This window comes from Gorilla gorilla, chromosome 1 (genome assembly GCF_029281585.2).
Source record: "Gorilla gorilla gorilla isolate KB3781 chromosome 1, NHGRI_mGorGor1-v2.1_pri, whole genome shotgun sequence".
NCBI lineage: Eukaryota > Metazoa > Chordata > Mammalia > Primates > Hominidae > Gorilla > Gorilla gorilla.
Window position 1 is genome coordinate 120,769,018 of NC_073224.2, and position 27,435 is coordinate 120,796,452.

Here is a 27,435-nt window from a genome sequence, read left to right on the forward strand (position 1 = left end):
AGAAAAAAAAAAAAAGAAAGAAAGAAATGGCTCGGCGTGGTGGCTCACACCTGTAATCCCAGCACTTTGGGAGGCTGAGGCAGGCAGATCACTTGATGTCAGGAATTCGAGAACAGCCTGGCCAACATAGTGAAACCCTGTCTCTACTAAAAATACAAAAATTAGCCTGGCACGGTGGTGCGTGCCTGTAATCCAAGCTACTCAGGAGGCTGAGGTACAAGAATTCCTTGAACCCGAGAGGCAGAGGTTGTAGTGAGCCGAGATTACACCACTGCACTTCAGGCTGGACAAAAGAGTAAGACTCCGTCTCAAAAAAACAAACCAAAAAAAAAGGTAAAAATGGAGAGTCTGAGAGGAAAAGTTATAGGAGTCAGAAATATTTAGCTGACAGATTTTGATAGTCAGCAATGCACCCAGAACTGTGCTTTTAAAGACAGGTGATATGTCTGCTGCTGAACAGAAGAAAAGGAAATAGATTTGCAATGGAGGCACAGAGATTTGCAATGGAGGCACAGATAATGGCTAGGGGGAACTTTGAATGATGAAGACAGTTGACTTCAAAGCAGCAAGAGTGGCCTTCTGGGTAACGTGGAAAATTCTGGATAATGTGGGAAATAGGTAAAGGATAAAGATGCATGCTTATGACTGTTTCCATGCTAACTCGGGAGCACACAAAGCCAAAGAAAATTCTGTCCTTCCAGATCTCTACCACATAGATCCCCCAAATTTTTGTGTCCTATGGAAAATGCTAAGTTGGTGTGGGCTCCAACTCATATTTTAAAGCCTTTAATTGCAATGATGTGTTTATTCAATTCAGCAAATACTCAAAGTGCTAGCGTTCTTGGCTCAAAAAACTGACTTGCATCATATTTTTCATACATCTGCTGACTCTATTCACAATGACTGGAGCAACCATCCACAGTTGTGATCAAATTCTCCTCGAAGCTATCCATACTTGGCAGCCTTAAGGTCTATAAATGCTGAGTCTCCAGGCCAATCAGTTTAACTGTGCCCCAAGCTAGAAGCTTGAAAAGAGTAGATAGGACAAGCAGCAGACAGAATAGAGAGCCTTTGCTTTCTTCACCCTCTCTTCTAGAATCCAAATTTGTCCCCTACACTGGAGTTAGAAAAGCTACCTGAAAGTCTTGCCACTATTCTTGGAATATTCAATACCAATTACTCCCTGGGCCTCAGTTTCTTCATCATAAAATGAGGGAGCTTGATGTTTCATCTATAAGGTTTCATTTCATTCAGAAGCCCCTCTTCCAAGGGAAGAAAAGAAGGCTTTTTCTTAAAAAAAAAAAAAAAAGGACTTTTCCTCCTTTGCTTACCCATTTTCCAAGGTGTCTCTCTCACATCTGAGATTTCTTTCTGCGCCTCAGACTTGGTCATGCCTTACCTTTTTCTTTACCTCAAAGACTTGTGAGAATTCAAGGGCACTGTGCATCTGAAATTACTGTGTGGCATCAAAAGCAAAATACAGATTTAAGATAATGTTTCTTATATTTTTTGCCCTTTCTTCACACCGGAACACAGCTAGAACTCTGGGATCCTCCTGAAAGGACCTTCAGCAATTTTCAGTTGCCAAATAAATAGCTCTAGAGACAAAGGGAAGTGCCTTGATCTATCAGGGTTATTTTGTTGAGTGAATGAATGAGAATTTTACTTCTGAGGGGAGAAAAAGGAGATCAGCTGGCAGGAGAAATCTACGTTGTTCCGACCCGTGCCTTATATATTTAGTTGTTGCCGCGGCACTTTTCCCATTCAGACCAGGGCCCAAGGAGTAATTAATCTTTGTTTTTATTTTTATTTATTTATTTTTTTTGAGATGGATCCTCACTCTGTCGCCAGGCTGGAGTGCAGTGGCGCCATCTCAGCTCACTGCAACCTCCGATTCTGTGGTTCAAGCGAATCTCCCGCCTCAGTCTCCCAAGTAGCTGGGATTACAGGCATGTGCCACTACGCCCAGCTAGTTTTTTTTGTATTTTTAGTGGAGACGGGGTTTCACCAGGTTGGCCAGGATGGTCTTGATCTCCTGACCTCATGATCCGCCCGCTTCGGCCTCCCAAAGTGCTGGGATTACAGGCGTGAGCCACAGTGCCTGGCCCAGGAGTAATTAATCTTAAACAAGCTATCTTTAGCAAGCAAAAGCATCTTACAAAGTACAGTAACTGAGGCTATTAAGCATGTAAAGAAAGCATTTTCTAGAAGCTTAGAGATGGATCCCCGAACACTCTGTAACCCTCTGTTAACAGTCTAGGGAATTCTGTTCTGAATTTGGGGGCTCTTCTCCAGGCAGTCAGGGTTTTGAATTCTATTTACAATTCCTCTGCTCTCCATGGCCTAGAATGATTGAACCAAGTCTCTAGATCACTGTAGGAGACATCAACCTTTAACAATACATTCTTGAGGAAGAAGAGACTCCTGTAAGAAACTATCTTGTAAGAAGGGATAAGAATTACCCTAATGATGTAACTGACAACACAGTTTCTAGTTTTTCCTTTCTTTCCTTCCTTCTCCATTTTTTCCAGCTTCATATCCTTGTTTGTTCATGCTACATGAATACTTGAAGTTGATAGAGTTGGCTTTCACTTAGGAAACTTTGCTTAGAAAGTCAATATCCTGGCCTTTCCCAGAGTACTTGACTTCCTGCAAACCTTGTTAATAATACTTTGTTTTTTAAAATGTTGGAGAACTTCAGCCATTGCAGCCTCTTGCTAAGAAGCAAAAGCTATAATGACAGAGAAGCCCCAAAGTGCAGTGGAACCAGGGATCTCCGGGGAGAGTGGTGGTTTCCTGGGCCCCCCCAGAGAACCCAAGGCTGTGCTGGAGATGCTGCCGTGACAGGTGGAGGCGTGGAGAGGCACCTGGCAAGTCCTCAAACGCCTCCCCCTTGATTTAGCTCCTCTAGCTAAGGATACGCATTCCTTTGGGTTTCAGGTTTTTCTTCCCTAAAAAGAGAATCCCCAAACTGGACAAGCAGGTTACATTCACACAATAGCGTGAATGAATTCGCTGGTCGCCCTTTGGATTCTCATTTTGGAATCTCGAAGAAAGAGAGGTGGTGGGAGGAGGGTGCTTGAAACTTCTGGCGATGCCAGTTCAGATCGATTCCAGCTATGACGGAGCGGGAAGTGGATAAAGAGGACCCCAAGTCACAGGAGGCACTCTGAGAGCACCAAGCGCCTGGGGAGGCCATCTGCAGGTGGGCGCGGGGCCTGGATTCCACAGAGGGGCGGAGTCCCTCAGTCAGGCGCTGGCTGCAATCACACCCGAGCGCCAGCCCCCTCCAGCATCCCTGAGTCCCAGAGGAGATCGCCGAAGCGCTGGAAAAGCCGTTCCGCCCACGACTTCTGGTGCCGGGTCGGCGGCGACTTGGGGAGCCCAGTTCCGAGACCGTACCGCACCCACTGCGGACCTCCTGGGCCCTACATAGTAGGCGGGTCATGCAGGGCAGCGGGAGGAGGGGCGTGGGAGAGCCAAGGCCGCCGAGTCCCCGCTGTTCAGCCAGCAGGAGCGCCCCGCAGCCCTCCCGGGACACGGTGGACACGCTTGTCCCAGACCCGGGCGCCCTCCTGCCGGGAGCCAGGACTGGCCGCAGCAGGCGCTGTCCGGGCCCGTGGCCGGGGTTTCGGGAGGGGGCGGAGCCAGGCCCACGGCCGGTGTCAGGTTGCTCCGGTAACGGTGACGTTTCGCGGCGTGGGCGGGGCCAGCACGCAGGTTGCATATTTTAGGAAGTGAGGAGGAGGCGCGGGCTGGAGCTGCGGCGGGGTCTGGGGCGCAGAGCAGCGGCGGGAGGAGGCGGACACGTGGCAACAGCGGTAGCAGCCCGGGCGGCGGCAGCAACAGCGGCGGCGGCATCGGCCCGAGCCGCCGGCCGCCCTCCCTCCCTCCCGCCCCGCGGCAGCCCTAGCTCCCTCCACTTGGCTCCCCCGGTCCCGCTCGCTCGGCCGGGAGCTGCTCTGTGCTTTTCTCTCTGATTCTCCAGCGACAGGACCCGGCGCCGGGCACTGAGCACCGCCACCATGGGGAAGGGGGTGAGTGTCCGGCGCGCCCGGGGAGGGGGCTCGGGGAGCCCTCGAGGGGAAGAGGAGGAAGTCGGGAGGGCGACCGCGGCCAGCGGGAGGCGGCGGAGGAGGAAGCGGCGCCGCGTGGAGTGGGCTGGCAGAGCCGCGCGGCTTAAAAGACGACGCAGTTTGGAAATGGAGGGAGCGCAGTAACGGGGGGCGGGGGAAGGGAGCGCCGAGGGGCTGGAGCGCGGCATTGCTTAGGGGGGTGGGCGGACCCCGGGCGGGGACTGCGCGCCCCGGAGGCCGAGCGGGCCGGGGACTCCGAGAGGCGGTGCTTGGGAAGCCTCGGGGCCGGGAGGAGGGGTCTTGCAGCAGCGGGGGCGGCCCCGGGACTGAGCCGGCATCCCTGAGCCTGGCTCCCCTCCCTGCGACCGCCGTCACCTCCTTCTCCTTCCTTTTCCCTCCGCCCTCCGTGCCCTGAGGAAAGGCGCGCTCCTCCCCTTCCCCTGGGGCGCTCCGCCGGGGCCCCTCCCGGGCCTCCGTTCCCGCCGCGGCCCCGGTTCCGGCGGGGGCAGCCTCCGGGTTCGGGGCTCCTTCTCCTGGGGACGCTGGGGCTTAGCTTGCTCCGCGCAGAGGCGGCCGCCCTCCCCCAAAGAAAAAACTGGCTGCTTCTAAGTGCGAAGCCGGCTGGGCGGGCTGGTGCCAGAAAGGGTGTGTCTTCACTGCCCTAAGATGGCCTTTAAGGTATACTTTTGAGGGCTTTCTTGGGCCACTTTCCGTAAACACAGGATGCACCGATGGCAACTGGAGTTGTCATCCGATGGTGGGGAGAGGCGTGCGGATTTTTTTTGGAGGGACGAGCCCTGAAGGAGGATAGGCAGACCCACCAGGGCCTCAGGGTACAAGAAACCCGAAAAAGGACTGGAGGCTGCAGGCAATACGGTGGTAGGAATCTCTGCCGGTTTCCAGCGTCGCGGAAGCACCAAAGGGCGGTCCCTGAAGGAAACGAGGGGTCTTGGGGCTGGAGAGCGGCGCGGAGCGTGGTGGGAATATCGTCACAACGCCGCTGTCCTACATTTCTGTAGCGAAGACTTGATTACCCCTAGCTATTACCCGTAGCTAGTGCAGGAGACTGGGCCCTGGACCCCAAATGAGCCAAAGTCTAGTTGAGAAAAATTTACACAGAATAACTTCAGAGTTCATGGGGTGAAAGTGACCATGTCATGAGAATACAAATGGGAGAGAATCCACTTCGTTGTCTCCAGGGTTTAGCACAGTGCAGACACTGAGTAGGTCTTTGAAGGCCCTGAGGCTTCTGGGTGTAGACAGAGTGTCGGGAGCAGAGGGAGGCTGCACTCCTTGGGGACTCTAAGGGAGTTTTAAAGGAGGTAATTGAAAGGCTTGGACCTGGTGGGGAGAACAGGCACAAGTGGAAATGCACAACTCGCCTCGCTTTTAAAAGCATACAGCGTGGAGGGCTGGTCCAGGTCAGGTGGCATCAAAGAGCGGAGTACAGGGCCTCTCCATTCCCCTGATGGAGTCTGGGTTAGTGGCCTGTGCTTTTACCACACCGTCAAACCCTTGATCATTTCTGTAAACATGCACTTTAAAGCTCATTCTTTGTCTCTCCTGCCTTAAAAGAAAAAGAAAAAAGTTTACTTCCTGAGCTAATTTTGGGGGGTTTAGACATCACAGATGTGTGCCCCAAGCCTAGGAAGGTGAAGTGACTTGCTCAAGGTCAAACGGTTGGCTAGTGACAGACTAGGCGTCCCTGATTCTTGAACAGCCTGTGGCCTTAAGCCTGAACATGCATTTACTCTTTAACATTGAGTTCTTTATACAGAACTCAGAACTTCGGATGAAATGGGGTATTTGTGATGTTGAATTAATAGGCCATGGAGATGGTTTGGGTAACTAAGTTATGTCCATTTATCTAGATGTCTCTTTTGTAACCACACATAGGCACACATGCACAGTAGTGATGCGGTAGTAACCCACCTGAATAGTTAGTAGAGCTTAAACCCAGATGTCTTACAACAAAATGTATAGTGGCTAGCAAACGCAAGATTAAATTACAGCTGCGAACACTGGGATGATGAGCTGCTTGGCTGCTGGGTGGTAGTTAGCATTTTGAGTATTCTGATACATTGAACATTAGTTTACTTGTGTGTGTGTTTGTGTGTGTGTTTGTCCTCAGTGACTTATTGTGAGCGTCCAAATGTTCAGAAGAATATTTCATGTTGGGATTTTTCCACATGGGGATTAAAATGTGGGTGGAGAGTGACTAAAGCCCTGCTGATAATTGGCTAACAAGGAAGCCTGTGCCGGCAGCTAATTTTTAAGGTCATTGTAAATTTCTTCCCCTCCTCTCCTCAGTACCCTTTGTGGCCTAGCTTTTGATGATATTTCAGGTGATTTTATATGTCCTTAAAAGTCTAGTTCCTAAGCATTTGGTAAGAAAATGAAAGAACAGCTCTTGCTGAATCATTCCTGGATGAAATAGGATTTTGTCCCTTTTTTTCTTTCTGGGTTTTATTGCCAGTGACTTGGCTTAAACCGTCAGCTAGGCCTACCACCGGCAACTGTTTCACTCACCAAAGGTACACGCCATAACTGTTTAGAAATGTGGGAAAGTTTGTCTTCTCAAGTGTGTAAAAGATGGGGAGGGGGGTCTCACCAGGTCTTTCACTGCATTCTGGATTTAGTTTGAATATTATTTACCTAAAAAATAAATCATAGCTTATGAGTAGTGATTTAAGGAGGGGCAGGGAAAAAAGGTTCCAGTGAAGGTGGCAGGGGGGATGCACATGTCAGCAGAAATCCTGGTTGTATGGTAATGTTATCAGCTGCCCTTTTGGAGCTCAGCTTGAAAGTGTGACTAAAGCTCCTCTGGCTGCTATAAAGCTAGTACTTTAGACTTAAAGCATTGTAAGGCAGAGGCCTCAGAGTGGAAAGTTGCCCGGGCCTGGCCGGGAGCTAGTGGAGCAAGTTACAGGAAGAACTAGTGCCTGGAGCTGGGGGGTGGAGAGAGCGCTTGTGCCTCACCCTTTGCCTGTCAGTTGTTCAGCGTGTAACAGTTCCCTGCTTCTTAGGTTCTTTCTGTACCCTTTTATAAGGGTGTATCCCCTTTTGGTAACTTACTGTTTGTTAATTTGTAGTGTTCCCTGCCAGTAAGCTTGTAACACTCTAGTGACTCACCTTCGGGTGGGAGGGTAGGAAAGGGAGAGGCCTGCCTCCTAAACCTGGGAAGATGGGGAGAGAGTGGTAAACCTGAGAGCCCAAAAAACAAACCAAAACAAAAAAACAAAAAAAAAGATGCCTTTAAAAATCCAGTTAGACGTTTGCCCAGAGGAGGGCTAACACTTAAAATATACAGATTCCTGGGAACGTTATTCCTAAATTGCATTTAAAAATAAAAGTGAACTAACTCAACATCTTATAGCACAATAGGCTTGGCACTCATCCATGCTCCATTCCAGTACCCTCAGTCATTGTTTTCTGATTATTTTAGCAACAAATGAACAGATAAGTGACTTTCCATTCAAATCAGGCTATGTTCTTTTAAATATATCTAAACTTAAGAATAAGAAAGGCTTTAACTAAAATAGCTTTGAAGGATTTTGTATGGTAAAGTAAAATTGGATTCTTCACTTAAAAACAAACAGGTTTAAAAATAAAATAAAAGCCCTGAAGCTTCAGTTTCTCATCTGGCTTTTGGATAGAATGCTCATCCTGGGGATCAAGTGAAGTAATCTATGTTCTGTTTATGGAAGGAGTGCTGTGCCAGCCTGAGTTGTGGCTATTGTTATTGGGCTTACATAGGTACAGTAATTACAGCCAAGAGAAGATCAAATCTTTACAGACTGGGTTTGTTGTTCATCAGTAAGTCATTAGCCCTTGCAAAATTAGAGAGCAGTTTTTCTTTCACCATGAGAACATATTAAGGTTCTCACCATGAAAATAATGGGAAATACTGTTAATTGCCCTTCATAGGAAAGTCAAGTAGAGGTGTCAGTTGACATTATTGCAACTGTTATCTTCGCTCAACAAGCAAATCTCCTGTTTAATAGCATCTTTCTGTCTACTTTCACTTTTCAGGTGAAGGACTTTGTTCGCGGTTGATGATCATTTTTATGTTTTTGAAGTCTTGCAAAATAAAATGGGCTTTTCGGCCTTCTGTGATGAAAGGGAGCCTGAACATTTGTGCTGTGCTGACTTCTTCTAGCTGCCCAGGGCTCTCTGCCAGCCAACAGGCTAGAAGAAGAAACCCGAGTGTCAGATCAGATGGGCTCACAGTAATCAGAGTGGCTGGGTTTGGACGGCAAAGCACCAGGCAAAATGTTTCCCATCCCTGCCAGAGCTGTCCAATTCTAGATTACACTGAAAGTACATGTCCAGTACATGATAATGTGCAGTAGAGAGAACTGTAAAACCTACTCACTCATTTTAAAACTCTCCATTTATATATTTTGGGGGAGGGATGTGGAACCTAGTCAGGTCTGAACTTTCTCACGTTGCTATGAATTGAGTGTATGAGAGGAAGTGTGTATTCTTTGGCTGGAGTCACAGAGAGACTGTTCTTAGCATATGACTCACCTCATTAGTTGTGCTGAAATCTGTTGTCAGGAATCCACAAGAAGTTCTTCATATTTATTTTGTGTTTCGAATAGCAGATTCTGTTACGAAAGAAGTACCCTTCACCCTACACTTTCTCTTTGGTTTGGTTTTTATTTGCGTCCTGAGCAAAGGGATTTTTGATCAATAGACCTCATTCCTTAGTTCCTTTGTGACTTTACAGTGAATCTCTTTATCTGGTTTTAGACCTCACTTACTAGTTCCTTTGTGACTTATGATGAAATATATCTGCACGTGATCTCTTTCCAGTTTTATTCAAACCCTATTTAGTAATGACTGTTGGCTGTCTCGGTGATGTGATAAGTTGATTCATGGTAGTTCGTGCTTTGTCCTTGGGACTTGTATTGTTTGGGAGCCTGATAATCAGTGTAAGATTTTGTGACTCAGTGGGCCTTGCTGTGTAGATCGGTGAGCTGTGATTTCTCTTTCTAGTCTGTTACCATGTAGGGGCAGGTCCCTAATGCACTTTGGGGTTATCCTCTTGTGTGTTTCTTTTATCTTCCACATGATGCGTTTATGGCACCATATTTGTTTTATTATTTCAATTCATGTGACATTTCTTTAGGGCCTTCGACAGCCTTTATCCTCTTCAGCCTGGCAGTCATTTTCCTTCCTAGCCTAGGCTTCAGGGTACTAATTGAGGAGTGATCAGGACTTACTGGGAGTTGATCTGGTCCTCTCATAACGCATATGCTGATTATTAATCAGTTGTCTCTAACCAGAGCAATCTGGTAAAATGAAAAAAAGGAGGGAAGGTGGTCAGCAGATAGGGGGAGTTAAGGAATAAGTAGAAAGTTTTAACCCTTCATAACCCATGCACCTAATGTAGAGGTAGAATTTTCCATTGAAGAAACTGAAGTTTTTGTCTGATTGTTCTTAATAACTGTAAAAGCAAAAATATATCTAAAGTGCACTGATTCTTTACATCTTTTAGAATTTTTATTTTTTGAATGATCATGGATGTACACTACTGCAGGTAGGGTAGGCTGTCAGGCTCATTAAGAATTGACATGCAGGCAGATTGGGGAGGAAGGTTAAGTCATGTTCTTTTGGGTTGAGGGACCTGCTGGCTAGAACTGCCGCTGTTCTTTGACCCTTGCTGGCTGATGGGCTGCCCAAGTTCAGATATACTAAACTGGGCTCACAAAGGGATCTACTGCTTTGGCCTTGGTAAATTATATTCTCCAGGATGCATATTTGGGTGGGCAAGAGAAGGGATATGAAGGCATGGTGGCCCCTCAGGCTCACCTCCTCTGCAGAGAACTGCTGCTCCTGCAGTGATGTGCTGCTGCTGGGGCTGGATAGCAGCCATGGTACTATGACAGTGTCCTCCCTCAACCCCGGCCGTCCCTTAGCCCTCCAGTCCCTGGCTAGACAATTCCTTGCACATAAACTAAACTACTTAGTCATTTAGGAGCAAATGGAGATGTAATAAACTGGGCTAGATCATTTCTTGACTGTTATTTTCTTTAAGTTTTCACTGATAAGATCAAATGAAAAATAATGCCAAAGGAGTTTTTTCTTCAAAGGTTTGAAAAGAATTTTCGTAGAAAGCGAAAAATGGCAGTAATGTATATGTTAATTAAGACCAAGTTATAATAATAGCCTTTGTGTAGTGCTTTGAGAATACTTTTACATACACAATTGTGTTGGATGATTTAATAATGTATCGACCAGGAAAATGAGAAAGCACCCCTCCCCCTTACCTTTTACATTGAAGGTAGCCCACACTTGGCAGCCTCTAGGGAACCAGCAAGGTCAGAGTCCATCACACAACTTTCCTGCTAAAGTGGTATTTGCCAAATCATGTCCAGAGGTGTTGTTTCTACAATCTTCTTGGCAACTCTGAAATGGGCTGCATTTGGGGCACTTCCTTTTGCCATCCTTCTGGCCCTTCTTGCCTGTCAAAAGCTTTTGTTTGTGGGCTTTGGAAATAGTCCAGTTTTTAAGGTGTTTTATTTTTCAGAGTTAATGGTTTCTTGACTAATCAGACTATGAAAATGTCTTCTCTTGGTTCTTTAATAGTTATACCAAGTGTTATTCCCATTTTAGGGATGAGGAAACTAAGGCTGAGAGGCAAAGGTCATGTAGCCAGCATGTGGCAACACTAGAATAAATTGGCAGACTCAACACCATTAGCAGACCTGTCTGGAGGGAGGGAATGGTGGGTCTTGAACTTTCAAGTACCCTCTAGACTTTTTCAGCAGGAATTTCGGAAGTCTCAGGAATTCTGAGCTCCCTGCTGGCCACGGGACATTGTGCTGATATGGTGGGGAAAATGCAGGTTGAGAAAGCCTTCGCATCCTGCCTTGTTGGAGGCTGGTGTTTGGGATGGGTACGAAGGCCTTTGGCGGTGGCTATAGCTTATGCAGACCTGAAGCAATATACCTCTGGGATGGAAGCTCCTGCTTATTTTGGGATAATTTCTACATCTGTCATATCTATCTCCAACCCTGTCCCCATTAAACGGCTAATTGCCAAAAAAGAGGAAGGAACATCTTCGGCTCTAGCAAGTCTGGGGGATGTCTCACTCATTGTGAGGACTGTGAGGATTCGGTATATATTTTTAAGTGAGTGAACCTTGTTACATGTTTTAACCTTGGTTCCTCCTGTCAAGAATTTTATCTTCTCATGTCTTGGGCACCTTTTCCCTCTACCCAGATCAAATAGCAAAATGCTTAGTTAATCTTTGAGAGGATAGAATCCATGGGAAGCACAGGATGAAATGATGACGCTGTGCTAAGCTGTGTCACCGTGGGTAAGCCCCTGCCCTTGCTGTGACTTTCCACTTCCTAAATTAGAATGGAAGGGGGAAAAAAAAAACCATAACCCAACTTCATTTTTATGAGTGGCCCTTTAGAAAATAGTGTAATCCGTTGAGTTTCCATTGTACCTTTCCTCAGAGATGCTCAAAGGGGCGGGGGTGCCCTTACATGGAACATGATGAGAGTGAGGATTAATCACTCCCAGTCCTCTGGGAGGGGGGAAATGACCTGAACTTTCTAATTGAGAAAGTAGGAAGTGTGTGCCCAATGCCCAGATGAGTGGGAAGGTTACTGTAGTTGATCGAGGAAATGCCATATTTATCATTCACCCTTCCCATGACCTTTGTTTTTCCCTAATGCCTTAAAAAATAATGAAACATTGTCCTACCTGATTCTACCACTGTTCATCTCACGCAGTGTGCACTCCCTGACTCTGAATTTTGCAGCTTTGAGACTGAGGTAATTGAGACTGATAGGGATTTAAGGATATTTGGTTCCCACCAGAATAAGCTAATATTAAGTTATTATTTTACTTGTGGAGAAGAACTAAATTGTATAAGCTGCCTGGTTCTTCTAGACACACATTGCCTAGTGAAAAAATTAAAATTTTGAAGAAAAAGCAGTTTTACTTGTTAATACTTACCATGTGTCTCACCCACAAATGGCCTCATTTAAAACTTTGCCTTACCTAGCATGAATGGATAAAGAAAAAGGAGAGTTATTAGGGAATCTAGATTCCCAACTAACTTTAGCACTGATAGTGGTGAAGCTATGGGCAAGACATTTATTTTGTAAGTGGGGGTAAAACTTTGGCATGTGTTCAAAGCCTAGCTGCTCTAGTAATCCTCTCTCCTCTTCTGGAGTGGAAGATATTGGAAGTCTGAGAATAAGCAAAGCATGCAGATTATGAAGCTGAATGGTTATAACTATTTCATTTATTGAAATATATTTCAATGATATTCAATTTGCTCAGAGAGAATCCGTGAGCTGTATTTTAAAAATCAATACAGGCTGGGCACGGTGGCTCACACCTGTAATCCCAGCACTTTGGGAGGCCGAGGTGGGTGGATCATGAGGTAAGGAGTTCAAGACCAGCCTGGCCAAGATGGTGAAACCCCATCTCTACTAAAAATACAAAAATTAGCCAGGCGTGGTGGCGAGCCCCTATAATCCCAGCTACTCAGGAGGCTGAAGCAGGGAATTGCTTGAACCCTTGGGCGGAGGTTGCAGTGAGCTTAGATTGTGCCACTGCACTCCAGCCTGGGCGACAGAGTGAGACTCCATCCCCAAAAAAAAGAAAATCAATACAAAGTGGTCACATAAATCTTTTAGAGATCCTTAGTCAATGTCTTTAAAATGTTTTTTAAGTGTTGTGCTTTCTCATTAAAGGTATGAAGGATATACCACTTTAGCTGTGGTTCCTTTCTGGTAGATGACCTGCCTTTTCCTTTTTGTTTTATTTGTCCACTTGTATGTGTTACTATTTTTCATTTAAACTCTGGCACCAAGAGCTGTACCGAAAGAGGCACCAGCAAATGTGGTTGCTCCATAATGGAGAGAATGTCAAGAATGTTGACTATCTTTAGACCTGCTTCATTAATAGATAAGATAGAAACTAAAGAACCCACCCAGTTGGAAGAAGTTATTAGTCAAGTAGTGCTGCACACGTGACCACAGAAGTTAAAAAGGTAAATAATGTGTCTCTACATGTGGCCCACTCCAGTGAATTTGGAGAAGGATTTCTCCTTGGAGTCTTAAGAGGATATTTTTAAATTTAAGTGAACAATGTATTTTATTTGCAACTGTATTAGTTATGACTGAAACACACATAATACGTTTTGATTTTCTTTTTTCATTTCAGCACAGTAAAATTATAATCTGGACACGAGTTCCTAATTATTGCTTTAGTAGCTGGTAATGCACTTAGGAAAGTTAGAAATGAGTAAAGGAGAACCACAAAATAATAGTAATAGCACCATATGTCATGCATTTTAAGAAAATTGCTAATGTCTACTTTTTGGCCTTAAGTTGTAGTTGTGGGAGGCTGCTTCAGGGGGAGGTGTCTGGAACAAGGGGCTCTTCTGCTCCGCTAAGCTTTGGAGCACCAAGTTCAGGCTTTGTATAGATAAGCTCAAGGATTTTTCAACAGGGGTGGGGGAGTGGAACAATCTAAATTTAAACTATAGAATCAACATTTTCTTTAAAAATTGTTCCAGTTTTCGAGAGGCGTAGGTGGATCCTGTGAATTATGTGATAATGCACACGCTTTTCCTACATCCTGCTTATGTCAAAACATTTCCAGAGACTTTCATTTTGGAGGTTTTATTTTCAGGCTACAGAATGGGCTGGGCGCTCCCTTTTTTATCTCTTATGCAAAGAATTTTAAGGAGTCTTAGGCTTACTTTTTAATATGGGAAGCTGGTAAAGGTCAGTGTTCTTATGTGAGCACTAAAGATATTTAAATTTGATATGTAATAATGTCTTTGCAAAGCAAAGAATATAAACAGTATAAAAGTACTAGCATTTAGATGTATTGTATCATTTAATCCTTAAAAACATGAAATGAGGTTGGCACTATTCTTTATCTCCACGCTGTGGAAGAGGAAATTGAAATGTAGAAGTTAGTAACTTGCCTAAGGATACACTGCTGGTAAGTGGTAAAGCCCAGGATTTTAACTCAAGCCTGTCTGATTGAGAATGCGGACTCATAAGCACAATATTGCACTCTAAGTTAATAATGTAAAGTTAGTTTCATTCTTTCAGTAGGGAAGATGGAAGGCTGCAGAATAGGGATTTTGATAGCAAAAATCTCCTCATTAACCCCAAAAGGAAGTGGCACTGGCAGGGCCATTCTGAAACCTACCGGTAGCTTCAGAAGTGTTCTTAATGCTCTTGGATGGAGAGAATGTATCTTGAGCCAATGTATTAATAGTAGATTGTTTTGCTTCTGTAGTAGGCAATATATGGGTATACATTTTCGTGACTATTATCTTAATGACTATTCCAAGTTATGACTACCTTAAAAACTACCAAAATCCCCTGCTCCAGAATTTTCGGTTTCAGATGAGGTTCATAATTCATGGCCTCACTTTTCCCACATTCTCCTACAGGTTGGACGTGATAAGTATGAGCCTGCAGCTGTTTCAGAACAAGGTGATAAAAAGGGCAAAAAGGGCAAAAAAGACAGGGACATGGATGAACTGAAGAAAGAAGTTTCTATGGTAAGTACTAGGAGGAATATTGTATTCCATCCTTATTAAAAATCCATGATTTTTAATCCGCCAGGCCTCACTGTATTCTTCAAAGAACTGCTATATATTAAAAGAGATCATAGCAGCTGTACAGATCTCATCTAGTCGTAGAGGTTAATATTGAACATATACTTTTTAAAAGCTGTTAGAGGGTAGTAAAAGTTATTCTGTCACTCTGGCATAACCAGAGATAACAGAAGGAACTTAGGTTGATACCATGAGTCTTTGCTTTTCTCTGTATTATATCAAACATTGGGAAATTCAGCCTCTCCAGGCGATGGAAGCTTCCATAGACTTAACCTGTCTAGAATCGACCTGGTCATCAGAGAAGGCAGATAAGGTTTTACTAGATCCCTGAGAGCTGCTGGGTTTCTCTGAAGTGTTATCGCAAATAGTAATGGGCCACGGTCACTCAGCTTTAGCCATTCTCCAGTGAAGAGCTGTCAATGATAACTGTGTGGTTGCAAAGCCACAAAGCGATGGTGAAAATTGTACCAACTTATGCACTGAAGAAAACATCTGCCTTTGTTTAATAAGCTTAATGATAGTAGTGAATAATGCTATTTTGTCTGTCATTTTTTTGTACTACACTGTTTAACTATTTTCTTTGTTTCTGTTTTCCCTTAGGATGATCATAAACTTAGCCTTGATGAACTTCATCGTAAATATGGAACAGACTTGAGCCGGGTATGTTCTAGTTTGAAAGCTGTTGTACAAAATCCTAGTTTTCCATATTATATTTTCCCCTGTATTACATACAGGTCTAACCTCAGGGGCTCTAGTAAGAAAATGACAGACACCATCTGCGTATCTACCATGTGACATGCACAGAATTTGGGCATTTATATGCTACCGTTTCTTTTCCCTGAAACTTTTTGAAAGTAGATGTTATTTTCTTTTCCCTATTTTATAGTAGTTGAGAGCCAGTAAGTGGGAACACCAGGACTTGCAGTTGGCTTCAAAGCCATGCTTATGCCTTGACCTTTTGATGATAAATTTTCCCTTTATTTTTCTACATTTGTTAAATAGAGTTGAATCTTTCACCTAGTTGAATCTTTAACAATTCCCATTTTTGCACTTTTCCCAGCTAGCCCATTGCAGTGTGTTATGGTTATACTATCATTTGTTTAGTTATTCTATCATTTAGTTGGAAATTGTTTTGTACAAAAATTAAAGAAACCTTTTCATAAAATAGGCATTATGTATCCTTGTTATGTAGAGGATTTTGATATTAAATGTGTAACAAATGTTATAAAAGTAAATAGTCTAGGGATGTCTTATTTCCAGATAATCACTGAAATGTCTGGGAATAACTTGAATAGCAAGCCAATATGTAGCATTTTTTCAGTAAGGCATCAAGAGACATGGGTACTGTGGTATTCTGATATATATTGGTTTTTGTCCACAGTTCCTGGTTCATAACTCCCATAGCCCTTATTACAGTCGTTTGTTATAATGTTGGGTGTGTTAGACCTCAGTGGCAGGCTTCAAGAAACAGGATCTCTCTCCTGCCCTCCTTTTCACCTGTCGCAAGGCAGGACTCTAATCTTGTTCCACTTTTCTGATGTTCCAGGTAGATAGTGTTGGAATTGAATTGGAGGAAACCTTGGTGGTGGGGAGAAACCGCCACACCTTTGCTCACAGAAGTCATCTTCTGTGTTGATTGTTGTGGTGTAAGAGTAGAGAAGAGGCCGGGTGCGGTGGCTCATGCCTGTAATCTCAGCACTTTGGGAGGCCGAGACTGGTGGATCACCTGAGGTCAGGAGTTCGACACCAGCCTGACCAACATGGAGAAACCCCGTCTCTACTAAAAATACAAAATTAGCCTGGCATGGTGGTGCATGCCTGTAATCCCAGCTACTCAGGAGGCTGAGGCAGGAGAACTGCTTAAACCTGGGAGGTGGAGGTTGCAGTGAGCCAGGGTTGTGCCATTGCACTCCAGCCTGGACAACAAGAGTGAAACTCCATCTCAAAAAAAAAAAAAAAAAGGAGAGAAGAACAAGGTTGAGAGCGTTTTTCTTGACACAAGCACTTTAAGCTCCAAGAGGAGGCCTCGACTCAGCTCAGAACAACATGCCAACAGTGACTCTGTGCTTACTTTGTGCCAGGCAGTCTCTAGCCACTTCACATCTCACTTAAGTTTTTATTAGAGTCTTAATGAAGTGTGCTCTCTCCGACCTATGCCCATTACTCAAATGCTGTGGGTCTATTTCCTTACTTATAAAATGAGGTTAATAATGCCTAAAAAAAGGATTGTCATGAGAATTAAACAAGTTAATTAAAGCACTGAATTCAGTTCCTGGCATGTAGATAGCACTCAAATATTTGGTAACATGAGCACAAAACACAGATAAATAGATACTTTAGACAAAAATATTTTATTTTTTTTGACTTGTTATTTTGAGAGTATAAAAGTGATCATATTTTCCTCTCTTAATGAGAGCTTATATGTAATTGCCTGCTGTCAGTGAATCTTGGGTTTAAGGCCCATTAGAAAAATAGCAGGCTTTAGTAGAGTGGTTTTTTTCCAGTGAGTACTTTTCAGTCAACAGGTTTATTGGGAGTTGGCTAAAATGCACATGGAGGTGAGCCCTTCCCTGCCAGACAAGCAAAGAATCAAGCTGTATATTTAAAACTTGGCTGTTAACCCAAAGGATTTCTACAGGAAGTTTTTTTCTCCTTTGATGTTTGTAGAGGGGTTTTTTTTCCCCTCCCGACAAAATCAATACACAGAAAACCCAAAGCTCTTAATTTGCAAAACTGAATGGATTTGTGAAAATAGATACCTTTTTGGCAGAAATGCAGTTTGGCATTAATCCCTTGATCTAAAACTTAGAAGAAACCAGGCTGAATTCAAATTTATTGATGGATCAATTTAAAGAGTTTTAATCTGGGTGTTATGGGTTCCTTGGGCCTATTGTTTGCCTGAACCCTGTGGGGGCCGGCTCATCAGCAGAATTATTCATGGAGGAATTTGCTAGGTTTTACCTTGGCTCTCTAGCTTGGGACATTTTGTTTCTTCCTTAAATCCTTATTGCAGCCGTCCAGCTACCAGGTAGGTATATTGGCTTGTAAGTGCTGGTACAGTTTGCCTTATTTATATTCCACTGCTTCTCAGGGATTAACATCTGCTCGTGCAGCTGAGATCCTGGCGCGAGATGGTCCCAACGCCCTCACTCCCCCTCCCACTACTCCTGAATGGATCAAGTTTTGTCGGCAGCTCTTTGGGGGGTTCTCAATGTTACTGTGGATTGGAGCGATTCTTTGTTTCTTGGCTTATAGCATCCAAGCTGCTACAGAAGAGGAACCTCAAAACGATAATGTGAGTTCTGTAATTCAGCATATGGATTTGTAGTACACATCAGGTATCTTCTCCGTCTTTGTCTCCCACTTATTCTCAATTACCACTCATTACTTAATGGTTATGAACTCATTACTTAATGGTTATGAACTCATTACTTAATGGTTATGAACAGCTGTTGCCTTCAAGGCTCATCCATTCTTCCTTCGTTTCCATTTCCTCTCTCTCCCACCCACGTTGTAGATGCTCTTACAAGTGGGATGCCTACCTGCATGTGCTGCTGTGAGCAGGCAGCTCTGCTCAGGCCCCGGCCACCACCCACTGGATGGCAGAGCACAGCTTTTCATGTTGGCACATCCACCTGTCCAGAAATGCTTGGTGGCCATTCTTCAAAATCCACAAGTTGGTTGAAAAACAATCTTTGTTTTATAAAGCAGGAGAAACTGATGCATCTAGAACCTTTCCAAACGTCCAGTTAGTGATCAAGTGTTGGTGTGCCTGACTCCATTTCTGAGCCTTCCTGTGTGGTCTTTAGAAGGATAAATAAGAAAACATGAGTTCTATATTTCTGAAATCTTGGTTTCTCTATTAAAAATCTGTTTTTTATTCAGTCAAAAAATTAATTGAATGTCCCTAATTATTGTGTAGAGCCACAGGCCCTAACTTGTCTTTTCCCTTCCAGCTGTACCTGGGTGTGGTGCTATCAGCCGTTGTAATCATAACTGGTTGCTTCTCCTACTATCAAGAAGCTAAAAGTTCAAAGATCATGGAATCCTTCAAAAACATGGTCCCTCAGGTACCAGACGCTTTGTCCTTCCCCAGTGGATGACTTGACAGCCCCAAGCATGTCAGCCTGTGAATTAGTGTGAAGTTAAGGTTTTCCAAGTATTACATGACTCATCAGAGAGATGGATGTCTTCTACCCCACCCAAAACCAACCTATTTTCCTTCTATCCAAAAAGTGGTAGCCTTTCTTTTGAATGTAAACTCTGAATACAGGCACACCATGTAACAGCAGTATCTCTTAAACTGGCGAGCAAGCTTTTGTAACTTGTGTAAATCAAAAAGTGAATAATATCTTTGTTTTGTATTCAGGTAATTAGGATTATGACTATTTTTAATTTTATTTTCTTGTTTTGGACACTACCTTCTCTTTGTTGGTATACTAACGGTGTAAATTGTTTCTTTTCCAAAGCAAGCCCTTGTGATTCGAAATGGTGAGAAAATGAGCATAAATGCGGAGGAAGTTGTGGTTGGGGATCTGGTGGAAGTAAAAGGAGGAGACCGAATTCCTGCTGACCTCAGAATCATATCTGCAAATGGCTGCAAGGTAGATCTTTTATTTTAACAAACCTCATAGCTAGCTCTGCTGTTCGGGCAGCTTGATTTGAGGGGTACAGTAGCCCATGATAAGGCTGGTGTATTCACATGACATTTTTCTTTTCCTCACATATAGGTGGATAACTCCTCGCTCACTGGTGAATCAGAACCCCAGACTAGGTCTCCAGATTTCACAAATGAAAACCCCCTGGAGACGAGGAACATTGCCTTCTTTTCAACCAATTGTGTTGAAGGTAGGCCATTTTTGGGCACTTTGAGCATGGCGTGGTATTTCTCTTGGGCATTAACAAAATCAAAACCATAGGCACAATCTCTTGTTTTATTGGCTCCATTTCTGACAACTTGTGTCAAGCACAGAGCAGAGGTGTTTTCCTAGCTGGCAGGAGACCTTGTGGCAGTTTCCCTTCCCTCCACCTCCACCCTGCCTCTTCTGTCAACAACACCAGTCTGGCATGGGTGTTGGAGCTGCTGTCCTGCTACTGGAGAGAAGTCCCTTTGCCAAACAGCATGTACAGCCAAAGAGCTGGCCCTTAAAAAGTGTGCTTTTATCAACTCTTTTTGTTTTATTAGTCATCCTATGTAATTATGTAAAATCCGTGGCTTCCTTCAGGTTAGATACAGTTAGGTACAGTTCTCCCTCCCCTTCTTTTTAAGGCACTGCACGTGGTATTGTTGTCTACACTGGGGATCGCACTGTGATGGGAAGAATTGCCACACTTGCTTCTGGGCTGGAAGGAGGCCAGACCCCCATTGCTGCAGAAATTGAACATTTTATCCACATCATCACGGGTGTGGCTGTGTTCCTGGGTGTGTCTTTCTTCATCCTTTCTCTCATCCTTGAGTACACCTGGCTTGAGGCTGTCATCTTCCTCATCGGTATCATCGTAGCCAATGTGCCGGAAGGTTTGCTGGCCACTGTCACGGTAAGAGGCAGGTGATGGTCACCCTGACTCAGATCAGCTTGCACAAATGTTACCCGCTTCCGCTATCCTATTCTAAGGTATTGCCAACTTATGTTTTATTCTGGATGTTTGATATAGTTCTTCTTGAGAGCCACATCACGTGGTGAATTTTGACAGTGAGAAAACCTCAGCATTTGTTTATACGTAACAAATAAATGTATTAAATGGGTTAAATGTATACCCCAAAGCATACATTTTGCTTTTAAATTATCACGTGGTCCAGAACAGTGCAGTGGAGAAAGGAGAAGAACTTGGGATCAAGTAGGGGGATAGAATATGGTAGAATCCTGTTATTATTTTTCTTAATAGATTGCTTTTCTGGAAGGAAGGGGAAGCCTCATGTATGGGTTCCCCTTATTATTTCTTCAAACTTCAGAAGAAGGTTGGAGAGATTTAATTTTAGATAAATTTCTTCCACATTAGGATATAGCAAGAATCTGTGTAGAATTCCAACCTGGTTGAGTGAAGTAATAATCTTCCTAATATTTTTTAGGTCTGTCTGACACTTACTGCCAAACGCATGGCAAGGAAAAACTGCTTAGTGAAGAACTTAGAAGCTGTGGAGACCTTGGGGTCCACGTCCACCATCTGCTCAGATAAAACTGGAACTCTGACTCAGAACCGGATGACAGTGGCCCACATGTGGTTTGACAATCAAATCCATGAAGCTGATACGACAGAGAATCAGAGTGGTAAGGCCAGGGTTACCACACACCTCAGCCACCTGCTCACTTCGCTTGGTTTTTTTTCTTTTAAGAAATTGCATGAAATTTCTTTTTTTTTTTTTAAGCTCATGGCAGCTTTTTCTTTTTTTCTTTTTTTTTATCATTTAGTGAAGAGTCAAGGGTATGGGATATTGATTTTTTGCATGTCAGTAGAAACTTTAAATTGCCCTACAAACATGATTGAAGAATGCCTAAAATGTGATTGGTTTCATTAATTGGGAAATGAGATGTATCACTGCAGATTTCTATGGGACTTTAATAGGAGAACTGAGAACACAGCCTTTGAAGTTAATGCATTAGTGTTCTGTTGTGTTTTCTTGCCTCCATCAGGTGTCTCTTTTGACAAGACTTCAGCTACCTGGCTTGCTCTGTCCAGAATTGCAGGTCTTTGTAACAGGGCAGTGTTTCAGGCTAACCAGGAAAACCTACCTATTCTTAAGGTATGCTCAAGAGTTAACTAATGGGTTGCCTTTTGGAGGTATGTAGACAGCACATGAGAACTGCCATTTGAGTGTTAAAAGTAGCAAATTACCTTTGTGGTCTGTGTGACTGTTCACTGTAGAACACCTGGAGTGGTCTGTGCAGTACTTTGCTGTGTGTAACTTACATTGTGTTGCCTGTAGATCCTGATGTATTATAGGACCCCCTGCTCCATATAGGTTGATTAAAAAGGGAAGATGCAGTAAAAATCTGACCAAAGTGGGAGGGGAGGAGACGGAAGACAGTCTTTATTGGTGAAAAACCTAATTCATCTGCTTTTACTACTCTTGAGTTTATATGTTATCACCTAACCTAGTGGACAGTGAGAGCTGAGGGCTGCAGTGACTCCATAATCGTATTTGCATATTAGGATACAGTAGATTCCAGTAACTCCTTTAAGCCATTTATTTTCCTGAAATAGCTCAGCTTATCTTATCTTATCTTATCTTATTGGTTCTTAGCTTGTTTACTAATGATGTAAAAATAAGCTCCAGGCCAAAATAAGCCCAGCCTTAGCCTGTGGAATTCTGATGCAGTTTGAAATGATTGAGATTTTACTATGCTGCCCAAGTGAAGATGCAGTCTCAGAAGGATCGTGAATTGTACAAAGTCCCGTAGGAGAAGAAAGCTATGTGAGGCTCTCTGGGTCCCACATTCTCTGTGAAGCTGCCTGTAGTAGTTGTGGTTATAAACTAAGTTGCCAAAGGGAATATGGCTTGGATGTAACTCAGATGCCTTCTGTGATGAGGATAGGGTTCATTTATTCTGCAAAGGAGATTTTCTTGGCATTGAATTGATGTTGACTTGAGGATAATGTTGTGTATCTTGAGGATAAAACTTGAGATAAATGTTTCATGTTTTTCTTTACCTCAAAGTGGAAATGTTCTAGGCTTTGAGCATCAGGTCCCACAAGTATCAAATCTTTCCTGATTAAAAAACCCCAGAAAGGTAGCAGAAGCTGTATTCCAAGTATTTCTGGAGTTCGGCCATGTTGATGGCATTATTACTAAAAAGCGGGGAGGGAGAAGCAGCCCTATTCTGCTTTTATTAAAAATGGCTTTTATTTAAAATGTCCCCCCACTTATTTTGTGTTTCTTTCCAAACCCAGCCAACTTTCTTGCTCTGTGGAGCTGCTATACTTCTGAGCATTGATCTGTTCATCTGCATATGCAGCCTTACATGTTAAGGTTCTAAAAGGTTTACCTATATAAAATTTGTTTACAACTGAAAATGCTTTCAGTATGTCAAAATATAAGTGTGTCATCATGTATCATAGAAAATATGTGTGTCACTGAAGCGTGGGCTTTAACTAAAATGTCACGTGGTTCGATTTTATTACTGTTGGAGTTGGTAATAGTTTTCAGTTCACATCCTTCAGGCCCAGTTAATTTTGCGCAGTTATGATTAGAATGTACAGTCTTCTACTTTGCCCTTGACACAGGCAGTTTGTCCCCAGTCCTGAGACCTTAAGCATTTTCTTACAAATTCTGCGGTAATGAAAGGTGCTATAAATGTTTAGTCTCTCACTTGGTATTTTCAGATAAGTAACCAGAAATAGGTAGTTGGCAATAGCATTGGCTTTGAGACTTTTCAGTAGGCCAGGGGAAGATAGAAATAGACTGCAGTAGGTTGGAAGGGTGTGTTAATACCTCTTCTAGGGAAGGTGACACCTTCCCACACCCTTCTTTCACTAGAAGCTGCTGTGGGGCGAGGAAGGACGTTGGGGTTTGAGTCTGAAGCACTGTGAACAGCAGTGGTCTGGGCTAGAGGGACTCCTGTCCCACTTAACACCGCTGCTTCCTTCTTGCCCATCCTCTGCTACCTCTGACAAGATTGAAATGTGTCTTGAGTTATTTTTCCCATTTTTTAGTGATGCCTCAGTGAAATTTTTTGGAGATAATTTACAGATGATGTCTCTGTTCACAGCGGGCAGTTGCAGGAGATGCCTCTGAGTCAGCACTCTTAAAGTGCATAGAGCTGTGCTGTGGTTCCGTGAAGGAGATGAGAGAAAGATACACCAAAATCGTCGAGATACCCTTCAACTCCACCAACAAGTACCAGGTCTGAAGATCGATGGGTACACGGAGGGCGAGGGCAAGCTGGGGGACAAAGAGGGGAGGTACATAAGCAGGAAGAGGAAATATTCTCCCTTTGGAGTTTTATAAGCTTTAGCTTTAAATTTTGCCCTTGATTACTATAGAATGTCATAATTTAGTTGAATATCAGCAGGATAAATGAAGCCTCTTGCAAAACACTGTTGAGCCCTTTTGAATACTTGTGGTTTGGGGTGGGTGTGGGCATGTGGGGAGGGGGCTGGAGGTGTGTGTACACAAGTGTTCCCCAATCCCTGTGTTCTGAAATTTCATATGTTCTTTTTTAATGTGAACAAATGTCAGGAATTTATGAATATATCATAGTGCTCATTTTTTTTTTTTTCTGTAGCATTCAAAGTATGTTACAGGTGTAAGATACTTCAGAGTTCAGAAAGAAGGGATCTTGGGTCTTTTATAGCAAATACTAAATAGTAAGTGAAGCTTTGTTTTCCACCATGGACTGCCACACATCCAACCATCCAATGTTTATGTCTCAACAATCCTTCACAGTTGTCTATTCATAAGAACCCCAACACATCAGAGCCCCGACACCTGTTGGTGATGAAGGGCGCCCCAGAAAGGATCCTAGACCGTTGCAGCTCTATCCTCCTCCACGGCAAGGAGCAGCCCCTGGATGAGGAGCTGAAAGACGCCTTTCAGAATGCCTATTTGGAGCTGGGGGGCCTCGGAGAACGAGTCCTAGGTATGCAGATAGCCTGGTAACAGAGTGCCTGGGCACGTTTCTATCCAGTAACCTAGTCTGGTAGACAGTTAACAAGTGATCCTATGAACCTCTATGTCTTGTTGACCTTCCTCTACATCTTTTAGGGGCAATCCTCCTATTTGTTTATTTGCCCCCTATTATTTTGAAAACAATAAGTGCTGAAGAAATGTTCAGCGTATTGGGCTGTGAGAAACAACGTCCTGATGGTTTGCTTCTGACTTGTACTTAGACCTTTGGTCTCATGCTAGTCAGTTCTGTTTGTTTTTTTTTTTTTTTTTTTTTTTTTTGAGACGGAGTCTCGCTCTGTCGCCCAGGCTGGAGTGCAGTGGCACGATCTCGGCTCACTGCAAGCTCCGCCTCCTGGGTTCACGCCATTCTCCTGCCTCAGCCTCCCGAGTAGCTGGGACTACAGGCGCCCGCCACCACGCCCGGCTAATTTTTAGTATTTTTAGTAGAGACGGGGTTTCACCGTGTTAGCCAGGATGGTCTCGATCTCCTGACCTCGTGATCCACCCGCCTCGGCCTCCCAAAGTGCTGGGATTACAGGCGTGAGCCACCGCGCCCGGCCAGTTCTGTTTGTTTTTAAAAAAAAAAAAAAAATGGTGGAAGAAGATCTTTCTTATCTAACCTTTGTTGCTATGGACATGACTTACAAGCCTAATTAAAGTTAATTAATTCTTAGTGTGTCTAAGTTAGACATACTATTTCCTGACTGCCTTGGAATGGGTGTGAATTTACATGAGCACTTATGTGCTCAGCTCAGAAACTAGACTAACGGTAAACTTTTAGTCTAAGATGCTACCTATTTTTTTCTACCCTGACAGCTACTGAGGCTGAGAAGTTCACTTTACCCATTGTCTAATGTATTTGGGAAAGTGGCATTTATAATACTTTGTAGGTTGACAGATACTACATTCATTATTTATATAATGCTTCCTATTCTTCTTAACTTGGGTAAATCTAACTCATGGTATCTTTCGTATGTGTCTATCCAACCGAAGGATTGCTATCTTCTCTTTAAGTATTTTTCACTTCCCTACCTCCACCACCCCAAAGTGGAAGCAGTCTCTCTTCTTTGAGTCCACATGGCACTAATTAAAGATCATTGTAACGTCATACAACATTGAAAAGAATGTCTTACATTATCTTGATTCTTGTATTTACTATACTAGATGATAAACCCCCTGGGCAGAATGCATCTGATCTGTACTTATCCTCAAAAGTAGCTAGCATGATGTCCCACATTGGTGCTCAGTAATATGTTTCAGTTAAATGAACAAGAGAGCAGAGGTATGGCCTTAATGTTTCCAGAGAAGGCAGCTGAAGCAGATAATTCCATGATCTGCCAAATCCAAATAACTTAATGTCATCATCAGTGGGCAAGTCTAGAACCCTAATATCCTGGTGCTCAAAATTAGTGTTATCAATTCAGTCTTCGCCACATTAAACAATTTCCAATTCCTTTGAGGCCTGGTGTGATGGATTCTGTCTTTCAAATGCTTTTTTTCTTTCAGTGACTCTATCGTTCATAAATGTTAAATAAAACCCTCACTCTGCTATAAAAATATAGACTTTAAAAATTTTCCAAAGTAAACACTCCAGAGAAAGGTAGGCGGGCTGAATAGGCTGCTGTTGTCCTTCTTACTGCCCGGCGTCACTGAAATTTTCAAAGGCTCCTGTCCTCCTCGCAGGTTTCTGCCACCTCTTTCTGCCAGATGAACAGTTTCCTGAAGGGTTCCAGTTTGACACTGACGATGTGAATTTCCCTATCGATAATCTGTGCTTTGTTGGGCTCATCTCCATGATTGACCCTCCACGGGCGGCCGTTCCTGATGCCGTGGGCAAATGTCGAAGTGCTGGAATTAAGGTAGTGCCCAGGCGCCTCCTTGGCTTCATCTCTTAGTGCCTTGGGACACCCTACTCAGTGAATGTTGCCTTTTGAGGTCCAGATGGCCAGCTGTTCTATCTCACCTGGAGTATTAATTTCTCATCTCCAAAGCTTTACTTCCACCCAGAAAAGACCAGATAGTATTAAAATATGATGGTGTAAACACACGAGGAATTAAAAATTTTTTGGAAAGCAATTGTTTAAAAAAGAAATGTAAGCAAAGTAAAAACAGCAAAAGACTTGAAGTTTTAAAATACTTGCATTATTCTAAGTTAATGTACCTTATGCAATGAATGGCATATCTTCTGTGTTTTCAGTTAACTGTTTGTTAATGAGTGTTTGGTGTCCTCTGTGTATCTGTCTTTTTTTAAGTAGCTGAATATTACTCAAGTGCACTAATATCCTGTTGCTGGGTATTTGATTTGTTTCTGTTTTTTACTCTCAGGATTTTATTTTATTTATTTTTTGAGACAGAGTCTTGCTCTATTGCCCAGGCTGGAGTGTCATAGCACGATCTCGGCTCACTGCAACCTCCGCCTCCCAGGTTCAAGCAATTCTCCTGCCTCAGCCTCCCAAGTAGCTGGAATTACAGGCACCCGCCACCACGCCCAGCTAATTTTTGTATTTTTAAGTAAAGATAGGGTTTCGCCATGTTGGCCAGGCTGGTCTCAAACTCCTGACCTCAGGTGATCTGCCCACCTCAGCCTCCCAAAGTGCTGGGGTTACAAGCGTGAGCCACCACACCCGGCCTACTCTCAGGATTAATACTGCCCTGAAAAGCTTTGTAGAAGTTATTTCCTCACCATTCCGACTGCTTCTTTTTAAAGTATATTCTAAGTATAATCACTGCATCAAAAAATAACAATTTTGAATTCTTGTCACATGTTGCTTTTCCTCCACGTTGTGCCAATTTGAGAATGCTAGCCAGTAGCATGTGGTGTCTTCACAGTCCCACCAGCATCAGATTTTTATTTTTTATTTTTTTGGCTGGTTTTAGTAATTTTCAAGTATTTTTATGTAACTCTGTAGAAGGAAAAATAGACATTGTGTATGCTAGTGATTGTGTACCAAGATAAAACCTGAGTATTGCCTTTGTGTTTCCTTTGTATGGATATATATGTTTATATTTTTGGCTAATCGATGTTTATTAGTTTTATATTTGCATTCCTTTCCTTTTGATAGTCTAAGCCGAATCATCCTTAGTATTTACTCTTGCCTACTGGATATAAGACTTTAAGGTCATTTACTTGGCAGTTGCAT

The 27,435-nt window shown here is 43.4% G+C and overlaps 1 protein-coding gene across 2 annotated transcripts in view; it reads left to right on the forward strand.

Annotated features, from left to right (window-relative positions):
• Positions 1-3,247: 3,247 nt before the first annotated feature.
• The window catches only part of ATP1A1 (ATPase Na+/K+ transporting subunit alpha 1), a 32,387-nt gene continuing 8,199 nt past the window's right edge, over positions 3,248-27,435 (forward strand). The window contains exons 1-13 of one of the 2 annotated variants that reach the window (XM_031008868.3): positions 3,248-4,037; positions 14,521-14,631; positions 15,289-15,348; positions 17,780-17,983; positions 18,645-18,758; positions 19,158-19,292; positions 19,419-19,536; positions 19,958-20,226; positions 20,759-20,957; positions 21,321-21,430; positions 23,397-23,531; positions 24,074-24,266; positions 25,979-26,154. In XM_031008868.3, the coding sequence (XP_030864728.1) occupies positions 4,026-4,037; positions 14,521-14,631; positions 15,289-15,348; positions 17,780-17,983; positions 18,645-18,758; positions 19,158-19,292; positions 19,419-19,536; positions 19,958-20,226; positions 20,759-20,957; positions 21,321-21,430; positions 23,397-23,531; positions 24,074-24,266; positions 25,979-26,154 (1,836 nt within the window). In that variant the 5' untranslated portion in view covers positions 3,248-4,025. Of the gene's footprint in view, positions 4,038-4,299; positions 4,755-14,520; positions 14,632-15,288; positions 15,349-17,779; positions 17,984-18,644; positions 18,759-19,157; positions 19,293-19,418; positions 19,537-19,957; positions 20,227-20,758; positions 20,958-21,320; positions 21,431-23,396; positions 23,532-24,073; positions 24,267-25,978; positions 26,155-27,435 lie in introns of those variants that run through there. The other variant, XM_004026412.5, reaches the window with a different exon arrangement.